General features: G+C 41.1%; 1 protein-coding gene across 2 annotated transcripts in view; it reads left to right on the top strand.

Annotated features, from left to right (window-relative positions):
- KCNC1 (potassium voltage-gated channel subfamily C member 1) overlaps nucleotides 1-14,144 on the top strand; it is a 159,523-nt gene extending 145,379 nt beyond the window's left edge. The window contains exons 3-4 of one of the 2 annotated variants that reach the window (XM_065592097.1): nucleotides 9,683-9,871; nucleotides 12,854-14,144. In XM_065592097.1, the coding sequence (XP_065448169.1) occupies nucleotides 9,683-9,871; nucleotides 12,854-12,918 (254 nt within the window). In that variant the 3' untranslated portion in view covers nucleotides 12,919-14,144. The remainder of the gene's footprint in view (nucleotides 1-9,682; nucleotides 9,872-12,853) is intronic. The other variant, XM_065592098.1, reaches the window with a different exon arrangement.
- Nucleotides 14,145-14,781: the final 637 nt, after the last annotated feature.

Genomic DNA, 14,781 nt, shown 5'->3' with positions numbered 1-14,781 from the left:
CAAACTCACAATTGCCCAGACACTAAAGCAGCAAGGTTGTATTTTTATCAATTCATAATTTATTCCCATAACTCCTTATTCTATGGCATGCTCTGACCCTCCCGTAAACTGTGGGGAAACTGAAGAGTGCACCAGCAGAAGGGAGGGGCATGGCAAAACAGCCAATTCCACCAATCAGAGATAGTGGCTTTCTCAGGTGCTCAGCAGCTCCCAGGATTTGGTCCTACATTTTTACTGGTCTCTACAATCTCCTTTGGAACTTGGATTGATCACTTGTACACAAAAAAGGGCCATTTCTTAATAGTTCAGCACAGGCAATGAGAGGAGGATGGGAGGTAAAGTTGGCTTCAAGTCACCATTTATGTTTTCCCTAGTGTAGGGATGCCTAAAGGTTTGCCTAGCCCCCACCATAAGCTACAGCAGTCTCAGGGCTGCTTGAATTTGCAATCAACTGCCTAAATGACCGTGTGGCTGAGAATAGCCAGAGCACGGCAATTCTCCAACTACACCCTCTCCTTCCTGGCCATGCCCCCAATGCTGGTGGCTGCTGGGGATGTGTCAGAGTCATTACAGCCAGGGAATCCTCCTACACCAGGGGTGTTCCCTGCTGGACATATCCACCTCTCTATAAATACATCAGAGGGATAAATACCAGGGAGAGAGGGGAGTTCTTTAAGCTAAGCGCCAATATGGGTACAGGAACAAATGGATATAAACTTGCCATCCACAAGTTTAGGCTTGAAATTAAACAAAGGTTTCTAACCATCAGAGGAGTGAAGTTCTGGAATAGCCTTCTAAGGGAAGCAGTGGGAGCAAAAAACCTGTCTTTCAGACTGAGCTTGAGATGTTCAGGGAGGAAAGGGTATGATGAGACTGCCTATAATAGTATGTAGCCTGTGACTGTTAGCAACATAGACCTCCAATGGCCAATGATGGGATATTAGATGGGGAGGGCTCGGAGTTACTACAGAAGATTCTTTCCCAGGTGTCTGGCTGGTGGGTCTTGCCCACATGCTCAGGGTCTAACATGGTCAGTGGTTCTCAATATATTTACCATTGTAGGCCTCATCCAATATTACCTGTATGGACCTGAGGATGTCACATGGGCCACAGCTCTGTGCTGATTGGGCCACAAGTGGCCTGTGAGCCGCAGGTTGAGAACCACTGGAACAGATCGCCACATTTTGGGGTCAGGAAGGAATTTTTCCCAAGGTCAGATTGGCACAGACCCTAGTGGTTTTTCATCTTCCTCTGCAGCATGGGGCATGAGTCACTTGCAGGTTTAAACGAGTGTAAATGGTGAATTCCCTATAACTTGAAGTCTTTAAACCATGATTTGGGGACTTCGGTAACTCAGCCAGAAGTTTGGGATCTATTACGAAAGTGGGTGGGTGACTTTCTGTGGCCTGCGGGGTGCAGGAGATGAGATTAGACTATCACGATGGTCCCTTCTGACCTTAGCGCCTATGAGTCTATTGTGGCCTTTTTACACTGCCAGAATGGTGTAAAGGGGGGCCATAAAGTAAGAGTCAGGCCATAGATGTTCAGTGTAATGGTCCCTCCTCCAGTCATAGCATTTCAATTAGATTTACCTTCTCTGATGCAACAGTGCAAAGAAGCTAAATGCTGAGCAGCTCCTTCAGCAATGGAGATTATAGGCAGTGTTCATCTAAGAGATACTGTATGTTGGGAGTCGTGCAAAGCGTCAGGAGCTGAAGATCAGCACACTTGCCAGAACTGAGATCCAAAAGAGCATTAGTAAGTGTTTGAGTCCATCCCTTGTGGGACCATTCACAGGCTATACCCATGTCTGCGTGGTGCCCCCCTTGAAGTCAAGGATATCAAAACCCTGCAGTGTTCTGGGCAAGTTGGGATTCACCAACTGAACCCCACAGGTTTGGTTTGCAAGGGCTGGAAGGTTTGCTTGGAGGTTTCAGTTAGACTGGACACCCTCAACAAGCAGACCTTCATCTTCCAAGTAACTAGTATCTTCCCAGCATTAGCCCTTCCCTATAATCAGTCATTTCTTCCCCCTCCCCTCCCCATCCCCGCATCCAGACCCAAGACTCCTTTTCTTACCTTGATATAGGGCAATGTCTTGCTGCTTCCCCTTCTGGGGCCAAGAGGACCCCTCTGCTGCACCTCTGGGTCTTTGTGGGGTGCCAAGCAGCTGCTCCTTCAGCAGGCTTTGGTCTTTGAGGAGTAGATGTGCGTACAGAGGATCACTGTCTCCTTCAATCCTTGAACAAGGGCAGGATATGCTGCTCCCTTCTCCAGTAGTTTTGTGCGAGCTGAAGAAACAGCCCTATGTCTCCTGGTACCTGGCTCTCTAATCTAGGGCTAATGAGGCCCCAGACACGTTAGCATAATAGTAAGGGAGCCCTGGCGATGCTCATGCCCTGGGAGAGACAACGCATAAATCTACCATGCAGGATTTCCTTGGCTATCATGCTAAGGATTATGGGAGCATATCTCAGCCCCATTTCAGTTGAAGTGGCCCATTCACATTGCACCACAGGTCATGAAGGTGGCACCCTTTGCCTGGCAGTTAAATCCTATAAGGGTTGGAGAAGGCAACAACCCACAGTGAGTGCCCTTTCAATCCACCCAACCCCACAGCCTCTGCTATTAGGGAAAGTGGCCACTTCACAGCTCAGAAGACAGGAAAAGGAGGGAACCACCCAATCCCCACAAACCCCACCTACACCTCCTGAAGACATTAAGATAAGAATGGCTCTGTTGGTTGTTATTGGGTAGTTGTTGGGGACATGGAGAAGTTTGGCAAGAGGAAAAGAGACTTTGTTTGGGCTTCACAAATGCAGGAAGCATCTCTGCATATGTTTGCCTGCATTCAGAAGCACAGAGTGAGGCTCATGGATGCACTGATACATTGATATCTGTGAACAATTAGATCCAGGGTTCAGATCAAGTAGGTCTGAGGCTCAATGCAAATGTTTCTCACAGCTCTAACTCAAGCACAAGCCAACAATGGCAGCGAAGTCAAAGTGGCAGCCCTTGAACCTCTGTCTATAGCTCATGCCATTGGGAAGGAGGAGAGCCCACAGACTGGGCATGGCCAGTCTCCATTATAATCCTCTTCCTGTATGGGCAGCACTCAAAGCACAATGGTACAGACACCACACACAGAGGGGAGGAGATTTGTGTTTTGGCTGGACTGTCAGCCTTGCCTTTGAGTTTCCTGGCAGCTTGTATTAGTTTGTATCATTATCTTTCTATTTCGAAATCTAATTTTTGTCTGGAAAAGTCCTTGGCATTTTAATGGCAGTTTCCTGAGGGGTGGGATGAAGAAATTTAAAACAAGAATCCCAATAAGGTAATGATGAAACAAACTACTTATCTGGGAGATTTGCTGGTGTTTCTCCCCATATCTAAGACAGCTGAGTATGGAGGACTTTTAAAAGCTTGTGTCATTAAATAAGCATTTGAAGGCAGTTTAGTCCTAGGAATGGGGCACTGGACTAGGATTATTCCTGAGACTCACCAGTTGTGTTACATTGGGCAGGTCACTACATCTCTCTGTACCTTCGTTTCCTGATGGGGAAAATGGGGGTCATCACACTTGCTTTCCTTTGTAAAGCAATTGGAGATCTAGAGAAGAAACCTCTCTATAGGCCTGGTCCAAAGCCCACTGAAGCCAATGGAAAGACTCCCAGAACAAGCCCTAAAGAGCTAAGCACTATGAATTATAACATAATTCAGTTAATAGTCCTAGCATATCCATTATCTGATGGAAAGAGCTACTTTGGTGCTCTTGTATTCCCATAGTAATACTGCATTTTGTTAGATATCTTAATCTGGGGGTATATCATGCTACAGATTTTTATAAAGAACAAAATCTAAGTGGCATTCTATGTAAAACAATGTTTTTATTGCAGTAATGTTCTAGGAGCCCCAGTCATAGACCGGGGGCCCAATGTGCTAGGTTCTGTACAAATGCAGAACACCTTTTTGGTCCCTGCTCCAAAAAGCTTACAATCTAACACGAGACAACAGGCAGAATATGGTTCCCTGGTATTGCATTCCCTCCTGAGACCAAGCATCTTTCCTTGAAAAGGTCACTACAATTTCCTTGGCTTCAGGTTTTATTATTAACATGAAGCCCGATTCTGCTCCCATTGAAATCCACAAGAGTTTTGCAATTGGCTTTAATGGGAACAAGACCAGGAGCATAAAAACTGGCCCCGCTTTGTCCAAAGGTTTACTAATATTTAGGAACTATTTGACAAACCTTGGTCCTGTTTGGAGAGAATTAGGGAAATTTGAAAATATTGCCCCTATGTCGCCCATGTCACATCTCCAGTTCCGTCAGTGGAGATGACCTACTAATATCAGGACTTAAGCTGGCCCACAAAGCCTACAGTGCAAATTTCAGTTAACTTTGAAGTCATTTTGCATCCTTCACATACAATTTAAAAAAAAAATCTTAAACGGATGGAAAAAATAATTTGACCTAGGCTGATATTGCCAAGTTTAGCCTAATGCACATTTTTGGAACAAATATGTATCCAAAAATATAAAACAGAAATGATGCTACAGGCATCACTCCCATCACTTGAACGGTGCAGGATCAAGCCCTAATTCGTTTAGTTGCCTTACAGTAAAATCACAGTCCACTTTATACTTTTAAAGTAAAGTGTGTATTTAAAATAAATGCTGGAAGTGACATTTGGGCCAAGTTTAATTGTACACTTAAGCTCTGATCCAACGCTCACCAAAGTCAATGGCAAGACTGCAGTTGACTTCAGTTGACTTTGGATCAGCCACTTACTCCTCACTTACTCTTCACTCCCAGTGAAGACAGTGGGAGTTTTGAGTATTAACTTATGTATAGATTGGGCTGAAATTTAAATTGCTGCATGTAAATCCATTACTGATATGTAGACTATCTAAAAAAATATATGATAATTCAGTCCCCCATTCACAGAAATAGAAATCTACTTCCCTCCACAGTCATTTCTGTGCATGACATCCCTTTCTCCCAAATATAGGCCAAATTGTCATCTGTGATCAGCACTGCAATTTTAATTACCACAGTGCAGATCTCAATGGCATAGCCTACATGTCTCATGTGTAGCACTGCCATTGACATCAACACAAGTACTATGGGTGGAACAGGTTTCAGAATACACAGAGAGATCCGTAGCTCAGATTGCAGAAGAATGATTTGCCCACAGTTCCTTATCTTTAGGAACCTCCTGAAATGGAAAGAAAACATTAATGTGCATTTATAAATCATTAAATGCTCCGAGAGTAGCAATTGGGGATACAGGGTCAGAGGCAGCCTGAAACCAGGTGGGATGTATGGGTGTCACTGAAGCCATTATAGGTCCAGTCTCATATGGGAAGGTCTATGACCTCTGAAAACTCTTGTAACATTTGAGAAAATTTAATGCTAATGAAAGCAAGAAACTAACTATGCTTAATTGTACCACATATACTGTGGGGAGTTTTTGTACACGTTTCCTGGCATAGCTTTGCCATGCACCTCAATCTTAGTTTTCAATACCCCTTCCATTGAGTTCTTGAGCAGAGATGTAGGGATGATTTCATGACATGAACAACCAGGAATGGGAGTGATGCTCTCAAATTCATTTTCACTTGTGACCTGAGCTGGAGGCAAGGCCACAGCCTAATACCATGAGGCATGAGTTTTCTGTATGCTTTGGGAGTGCTGTCTTTCAGATGAGATGTAGTGCCGAGGTTGTGACTATTTGTGCTCATTGACAATTTCGTATTGTTTTTGGAAACAGTAGGATATTAACTCCAATGTCTCAGCCAAATGCCAACTTGAGTAATTTTGCCTAAATTCTCTCTGTAACTACAATTGGATGAGGCATGCTTCACTTCCTGGCTGTGGTGTGTGCTGTTAAATAGTGACGTAGCTGCTACGTAGTCCTGCCCAGGACGTAGCTGCATTTTAGTGGTGGATGTAGTGCTCCATGGATTTAGTTTGCATTTCAGCTTGTACTTGCAGAGTGCTTCAGAGTGTTTGAGGGTGCTATCTAAATGATTGCTTATTATTAGATACGAGTCTGAGCCACACAGTTCTGATCTGGAGAAGGATACAAACTTTCCTAATGTTCAGATACACAGTTTTGGTTCAGGACCATCTCTAATAATTAATATAATAAGAACATAAGAATGGCCATACTGGGTCAGACCAAAGGTCCATCTAGCCCAGTATCCTGTCTAACAACAGTGGCCAATGCCAGGTGCCCCAGAGGGAGTGAACCCAACAGGCAATGATCAAGTGCTCTCTCTCCTGCCACCCATCTCCACCCTCTGACAAACAGAGGCTAGGGACACCCTTCCTTACCCATCCTGACTAATATCCATTAACGGACTTAACCTCCATGAAAGTATCCAGTTCTCTTTTAAACGCTGTTATAGTCCTAGCCTTCACAACCTCCTCAGGCAAGGAGTTCCACAAGTTGACTGTGTGCTGTGTGAAGAACTTCCTTTTATTTGTTTTAAACCTGCTGCCCATTAATTTCATTTGGTGACCCCTAGTTCTTGTATTATGGGAACAAGTAAATAACTTTTCCTTATTTACTTTCTCTACATCACTCATAATTTTATATAACTCTATCATATCCCCCCTTGTCTCCTCTTTTCCAAGCTGAAAAGTCTTAGCCTCTTTAATCTCTCCTCATATGGGCCCCGTTCCAAACACCTAATCATTTTAGTTGCCCTTCTCTGAACCTTTTCTAATGCCAGTATATCTTTTTTGAGATGAGGAGACCACATCTGTATGCAGTATTCAAGATGTGGGCGTACCGTGGATTTATATAAGGGCAATAAGATACTCTCCGTCTTATTTTCTATCCCCTTTTTAATGATTCCTAACATCCTGTTTGCTTTTTTGACCGCCTCTGCACACTGCGTGGACGTCTTCAGTGAACTATCCATGACGACTCCAAGGTCTTTTTCCTGATTCGTTGTAGCTAAATTAGCCCCCATCATATTGTATGTATAGTTGGGGTTATTTCTTCCAATATGCATTACTTTACATTTATCCACATTAAATTTCATTTGCCATTTTGTTGCCCAATCACTTAGTTTTGTGAGATCTTTTTGAAGTTCTTCACAGTCTGCTTTGGTCTTAACTATCTTGAGCAGTTTAGTATAATCTGCAAACTTTGCCACCTCACTGTTTACCCCTTTCTTAAGATCATTTATGAAAAAGTTGAATAGGATTGGTCCTAGGACTGACCCTTGGGGGACACCACTTGTTACCCCTCTCCATTCTGAGAATTTACCATTTATTCCTACCCTTTGTTCCCTGTCTTTTAACCAGTTCACAATCCATGAAAGGACCTTCCCTCTTATCCCACGACAACTTAATTTACATAAGAGCCTTTGGTGAGGGACCTTGTCAAAGGCTTCCTGGAAATCTAAGTACACTATGTCCACTGGATCCCCCTTGTCCACATGTTTGTTTGACCCCTTCAAAGAACTCTAATAGATTAGTAAGACACGATTTCCCTTTACAGAAACCATGTTGACTTTTGCCCAACAATTTATGTTCTTCTATGTGTCTGACCATTTTATTCTTTAATCTAATTTTATTCTAATTTAATCTAAGCCCCAATGCAGCAATGAGTTCCACACTGAAAACAGTGGGGCTCTGTGCAGATGTAGCTGTCCCCCCTGCACTTGACTCATTGTAGCATCAGGGCCTTATCCTGTAGATGTGAAGGCTAGTACACTAACCCACTGCATTGCTGATCCCCTTAAGGAATAGCAAAGTTCACAGTATATATCAGTGTGAGTTTTAAAGAAGCAGCTCAGTATCATGTGATGTCTTGGTTATTAAGGTAATCGTGTGGTTTTTGTGCAAAGTAAACAGGAGCATGAAATATATGTATATTATTCACACACAGGAATTGCAATCAACCTATGCCCCGAAACTTCAGAAACCTGTTCAAATTAGTCATCATTAATTTCAGAAACTATCTTTTGCTTCTGTTAGTGCGTCTGATGTATTAATAAACCTAGTTGGTCAAAAAACAAACAAAAAACCCTACCACTACCATATTCTATGGGGAAATGAACTGATCACTTCTGCAGGAAGGAAAAAAAGATACCAGTAGGAGGGTTGCAAAATGGAGTTGATTATGTGGGGAAACACTTTATCTGCTTGGGGGAAAAATCAAGACATGAAATGCAATTAGCATGTATGTACATAAACAGTGTACATACCATACAATAGTCTGCATACCATACATATGTGTCTATATCGGTGCGGATCATTTTATATGGTAATGAGAAGAGTGCTATATTCTCAAAAAGCCCTTACATATTATTTATCCATCATGCCGTTCTGAAACTATTGCTCTGGAAGGTTTGCTCATCCTATTTAATGCATTCTCTCTTTTTAGGGTTTCTATGTAGGCTTGGATTTATTTTCTTACTTGGCCTCAGCTCCACTGAAAAATATATGTCAAAATTGCACACGGTTTGGAGCAAGTCAGCAGGTGTTTTTGGAAAGAGGGTTGAAATAAAGCTTATCGGTGCATTGTCCCTTTCATTAAGAACTGTAGGATCACCTGCAGTGTGCGCCCTACAGTATCTAAATAATAAGCATTGTGCAACCGAGGTTTAGAATGCTGCAAATTTCTGAATTGTACCCACTCAATTAAGCACATAGCTTAGCTCTTGTGTACGGGTTATATTTTGACTGTTTTCCCCTCCTTTTAGCTGAAATGTCCCTATTGAACTGTGCCATATTTTGAGTATATTCTCAATATACTAATTTGCACTTTGAAAACATTTTACAAATCTTGTAAGAGCACTTTAAATTGTTTTACGACTGTGAAGCAAATCACATACAGAAAATATTCCATTCTCAGTCTATCTTCATGGGGACATGTGGAGTAAAGTGGACAAATTTAATGACACATTTTCATTATTTGCAGTCGGAGGGTAAATGTTACTTAATTTATTTTCAAAATCCATGGGCTGCTGTATTGTTTTTCATCTGTAGCATCCTCTGCTGGCATTGCATAAACTGCATATGTCACAGAATAAAACATCAGAAAGTGGATTGTTTTTTAAAATCCATGTTCTGCTGTCACATTCCCATACATGATGTATGCTGTGCGTCCATCTAAAATGTGTACTACCATTCTGTGTATTTGAAAATATAAGCAAAACAAAGCAAACTGTTCAAACTTTGGTGATCTTTTGCCCACGTAATATTGTACAAAGATATAAATCTGCATGAATAGAATTTACTCAACTACTACAATGCAACTCACCATTAACTGCCTCTCCAAAGTTCTATGTGTTTCAGTAGTTTTCATGAGACACAGATCATTCATATGCCATCGTATGTCATGCTAAACATAATCCAGTTTCTAACTGCAGTCTTCTGCTCACAGGACTAGGAACCAATGCAAAGCAGTTTCTGAAACTGCCCCATATATGTGGAAGTACCGTAGGTTGCTGTTCTATCTAATGAGATAACATTTCGTTTCTCCTTCCACTTAACATATTTTATTTTATGTTGGTGTAGTGTACAAAGCCACTGTATCTAGGACAAATGTGCTACCTTTTAAGCATCACCATGCTACTCCTTAGCTGTGATCCCGAACCTACAGATTTAACTCTGATAAACAGTTCTTAGTGTTTCAATAGCCTTCTGCTTATATGTTTGAAGATTCGAAACTGAATGGTGAGGTGGCCAAGGCGGCGCTGGCAAATGAAGACTGTCCCCACATAGACCAGGCTATAACTCCTGATGAGGGCCTGCCCTTTACCCGCTCTGGCACTCGGGAGAGATATGGACCCTGCTTCCTCTTATCAACCGGGGAATATCCCTGCCCGCCTGATGGAGGAATAAGAAAGGGTATGTAGCTGAGGTCCTGTAACCACATAGTTAGTGACCTTGTTTAAAAAAAAGAGAGAAAAAGTCATCTACTAGTTATCATGGACTAGTGGGCTTGGTTTAGATATGCACTAAAATAACAACCTGATGTCTGCATTTTGAGGTTTTCATCTATTTCTTTGGGAGACGAAAGCTGCTAGAGCTACCATGTGCAACTGCAGTTTAGTCTTCCATGTTAGCTAGCTCAGTGAGCTTCAGTGCCCAGTATTCTGCAATGTCCTTAAAAGATTTCATCCTCCAAAGACACATCGATTAATATTTATGACAGCAGTGAAGGCTGCCCATTTGGAAGACTCGTAGATTGCAAAGTGCTGTGAATGGCAAACACTTGGTGGGCAAAAATAAATAAATGCCCCAGCAAATACCAAGAACCACAAAGTGATTATTCAGCTGCGTTTATACAGCACTTCAGTTAATTTCTTTGTCATGCCTAGCTGTATAATTGAACACAGAGAGAGCTTCATATGGGAGCATTTGTTAGCATAGACCTCTTTCAGGGCCATAGCAACAAAGAACGTGGCCCCCTCCGAACATATGTCCGGGCGGGGCCCCTTACAATGCAGAAACTGGAATGCGGTATTTATTTTGCCACTTTTAGGGGCCCCCTTCCTTGCGGGGCCCCCTCCGGTCGGAGGGTACGGAGGGCGCTCGCTACACCTCTGACCTCTTTTATGACTGGAAAGTAATGTAACTAAAATTGGTTTCCTCTGGTAAACTAATATTTACCATAATTAATTTCTGAAATCCTGACTTCCCCCAAAAGTAATTTAGTTTTACTTAGATAATGGTCAGAATCATCCATATATTCAGCAACATTAGGTCCTAAAATAACAAACAAACAAAAAAGACTTCCTGTAATTTTTTTTTATGATAGACTAAATCTTGCCCAAATGGTTTAATCCAAGAAAAGCAAGCAAACCAAAAATGCAGATATCTTTAAGTGCATAAAATTAGAACTACATATGTGCATAAAAGTTAATTGGTAGTGGTTAATTTCACTAAGAGTTATCTATCATTGAAGCAGTGTCCATCACTGGTGTACTGTATAGAGTATATAATATATTCAGTATTTTAAAAAAATGCAAAGATTTCTATTATGTAAACCATACCATGGGTATGGGTTTTAGAATTCCCATGTGCCATTGTATGATGGACAACAGTCTATAGTAAATGCCAGTTATAGATAGTGTATGTAATTATAATTTCTAGGTTTATCATTAACAAAGATATAGTTGGACCACTGCACTTTCATATGAAAGTATCTCTGCTAAAATTTACCTTTGTAGCAAAGTGTTTTACCTGATTCTGTATTGGATAAGCACTGGCCATTTTCATTCAGCCTGAGCCAGTTTGGGTTGCTTCAGTGAATCAGGAGAATGCTCCAAATGGCACACCTTTTGGTATGAGGAATGTATAGTTCTCATGATGCACTGCAACATGAAGCAGGCTCTCTCTACTGAATGAAACAGAGGCCGGTTGGCTAAAGAGTAACAAATGTCAGCATATTGTTGGCCTGTTCGAAACACGTTGAGAGCATCTTAATTGTTGTTCCAACTGAATTTCATCCATAGTTTGTGCAACTATGTGTGTATACTAGCTGAGGTTGTTTTTGTGCATGTCTGGAAAAGGATGGGAGTGGGGGGGAAAGGGGAAATTGAATGCATGCAAACTATTTTTTTAAAATGCGGTGAGCAAATGAGTAGTATCTCTATAGCAACGGAACAAATACTGTTTTTTTTAAAGCTACGAGTCACCTTAATTTTTGCCTGAGGTCCAAATACATGAGTCAGTGGGGGAAAGTGCAATTGAGTTTACACTGAAAAGAAACAGAAAAATCCCTCCACTTGACTCCCTCCCTCCCCCCAGTTGTTTTAAGACAGAACTATGACACTGCCTACATTATTATATAGTCTGCCCATTCCAGAGAAACCATTCTGCTTCCTCCCCTCACCCCCATTTTTTTAACTTCCTCTTACTTACATGGCCTTCTGAACCACGTTGCAAGCGATACTACTCTCAGCATGTCAATGCATGAGGATGCTACTTAACTGGCCACAATGTTGACCTCATTCTTAGCCCATTCTGTTGTTGATCCAATGCTGTACTTTGCATTTTTCTTTTAAATGAAGGTTACGAAATGTCACGGAGCCTTAACAGCATAGCTGGCATAAGCGGAAAAGCGATAGGATTATCCTCAGTGTCTGCGCCCTACAGCTCTCCTAGCCCAGTGAGACGTTCTTGGTCTCCCATCCCATCTATTTTGTAGCATGGATCAGTAGCAGAGAATGGTCTAAAAAGCTTTATTTACAATTAGCCTATGCTATGTTTCATATAATCCAGGTGACTAAGTCTGAAGATGTCATGTCTCACAGTAGCACCTCCTGGGCATGGTGTTACTACTGACATTTGGTGACAACACCCTTAAATAGTATAAAGATGACACTAGGTGGGCATTAAATAGTACTGGTGGGCCATATGCTGCATGGTATTGGTACATAGGATGAAGGGTGGATGCATCAGATAATTTCTTTAATGGTCCACCATGCTGGTATGTGCTTATCTTGGCTAATGGTGGATCCACTGGCTCTTATGGAATGGGTTAGGCATTTAGTCAATGCTGAAACGTGCCAACGATTGAAGATTTTGATTTTCTCAGGATATATTTGAGCCATAGGAACCCTGCAGGAGTTTGAGGAAACAAGCACAGTAGGATGAAACTTTGCATGGGCGCCTATTATAAGTTGAAAGCAATACTCAGATACACTGTAGAGAGGTCTCAGTCTGGCTGACTGCATGGAAAAAAAATCCTGTTGAAGAAGAATATGGCTGCCTCTGCATGTAGCTACTCTACCTTTTCCTCCTTCCTTTAAAACTAAAATGCCAAGCTTGATTTGAAAAGCACAGGAAAGAAGCTCAAGTATTGATTGTATTCTTTACATGCAGATCTTTGCAAAGAAAGTCCTGTCATTGCTAAATATATGCCAACAGAGGCAGTCAGAGTGACTTGACAAGGCGAGATGGAGATGAACATTGATGGCTAATAAACATCTGTGTGGAACTGTGCAGGCATAGAAGACCTCCTCATTTGGACAAAGTAAACTCGCTCCATGCAGGTTTTAAGGATGATTCTATGTGGTTTCAGAGTTGTACTAGAGATGCAGGCTTTTTCTACGGCCAAAATGTAACAAAACTGTAGAAGATCTCTTCTTCCTTTCTTTTTTGTTTTGTTCATAGCATGAATTGCATGAAGTAAACAAAAACTGCAATTGTATGATTAACTTTAAGGGGAAAAAAAAGAAAGTTATATATTTTCTTTGAAAGCTCTTTACTTTTACATACATTGTTGTAGCCAAAATGTAAAACATTATAAAACTGTACATTTCTTTGCTATGGATTGCTTCTTTTTGTATACAAGATACAGAGTAATGGTTTTAAAAAGTGCAATCAGGCAGTCATCGGTCATATTGACCATGCCTTCATATCTCATCACACTGACATGGAAATCAAGAACTTTTAATTCAACTAGAATTGTGTAAATTTAGGAAACTCCTTTTTTTCCTGTCTGTTTTCGTTGGCATGCTTGTGACACATGGGACCTTTCTTTGGACCTGATGGTAACAGCTGGTCTAGATTTAATTTCCAGCTCTGGTTATGTTGTATTTTATTGATGTATAGATCCAACGTGAAGACCCTTCATAACAAATTGTTCATATTAAGTAATCAGTATGGATTTGAAACAAAAAAAAAGTGTTATTTAAAAACTGAGACTTATAGTACAAAAATCAGGAGAATACTCAAGTATAAACTTGTCTCAAAGTTTAAGAAACAAGACAACAGCATTGTATGCAATTTAGTACTTCTGAGTAAAATGCATGCACAATGTTATGCAAAACAATTCTAGCATGAAATAAATTTTGTATCATGGTTTCGGTGCCTGCTGTACAGTGTAAACCAGAATTATTTTCTGAAGTGATCAGGGGTTTCCAGAGACTTGCTTCTGAAATCTTGAATAAATATATAGTGTTCCCAACAGAAATGCTGGAGAGAAGCTTGGTATTGGTTTGATTCTAAAATGGTAATTTTGGTTAGTGGATAACAAATGAAGCCTGCAAACACTTGATACAACCAATGTCTGAAGTTTTCACAGCACTAGTAAATATTACCAGGGAAGATAAAATCTAGAATTATTTAGGTATCTCTTCATCTCTCCCCAAATAATAAAAGTTTGTCTTTTTAGTAGATGAAGTGAATTCAGTTTTTCTTACTTCTGTGAGTCTGTCTTAACTTGTTCTTCACTGAGCCCTAATAATCCACCAGCTCTGAAACTTTGCATGAGGTCCAGAGCTAAGCTACTGCAGGTGCCTGAGTTATGTCTTAGCTGCCAGATATAAAGGGCACCAGCAGGAATTCAGGAAAGTAATGACATTGTACTTCATTTCAGATTCCACAAATAAAATGTATGGCGTATTTGCCAGGACCCTTCTAGTAGCTTGAACATTTCTGGCAAAGTATTTCTTTAAGAGTTCCCCTTTTGTCATCATATCAGACAATTTAATACACTTGGCAGCATTCGAGCCAGAAGGCAAGAAGGCATCTGGGACTGCTGAGGGAAATGAAAAAGAAAAGAAACAGAATCTGAGAGGTCCTGAGGAATTATGAATAAAAAAAAAATCAAGGAAGATGCACCAAAGGGTATGGTAAGTGTTACAAACAAACAAACACACACCACACATACACACACACCATCCTCATAGCCCCATAAAGCTCTACCTCCAGAAAGAAAAAAAAGTGCAGCTATCAGACCTGTGATTTAGGAAGAAGATTAATACTGAGGATCTGAACTCGAAGCTAGTAATGAGGCTCCTTCATCC

This window comes from Chrysemys picta, chromosome 4, assembly GCF_011386835.1.
Source record: "Chrysemys picta bellii isolate R12L10 chromosome 4, ASM1138683v2, whole genome shotgun sequence".
NCBI lineage: Eukaryota > Metazoa > Chordata > Testudines > Emydidae > Chrysemys > Chrysemys picta.
This window is presented reverse-complemented; position numbering and strand designations above follow the sequence as displayed.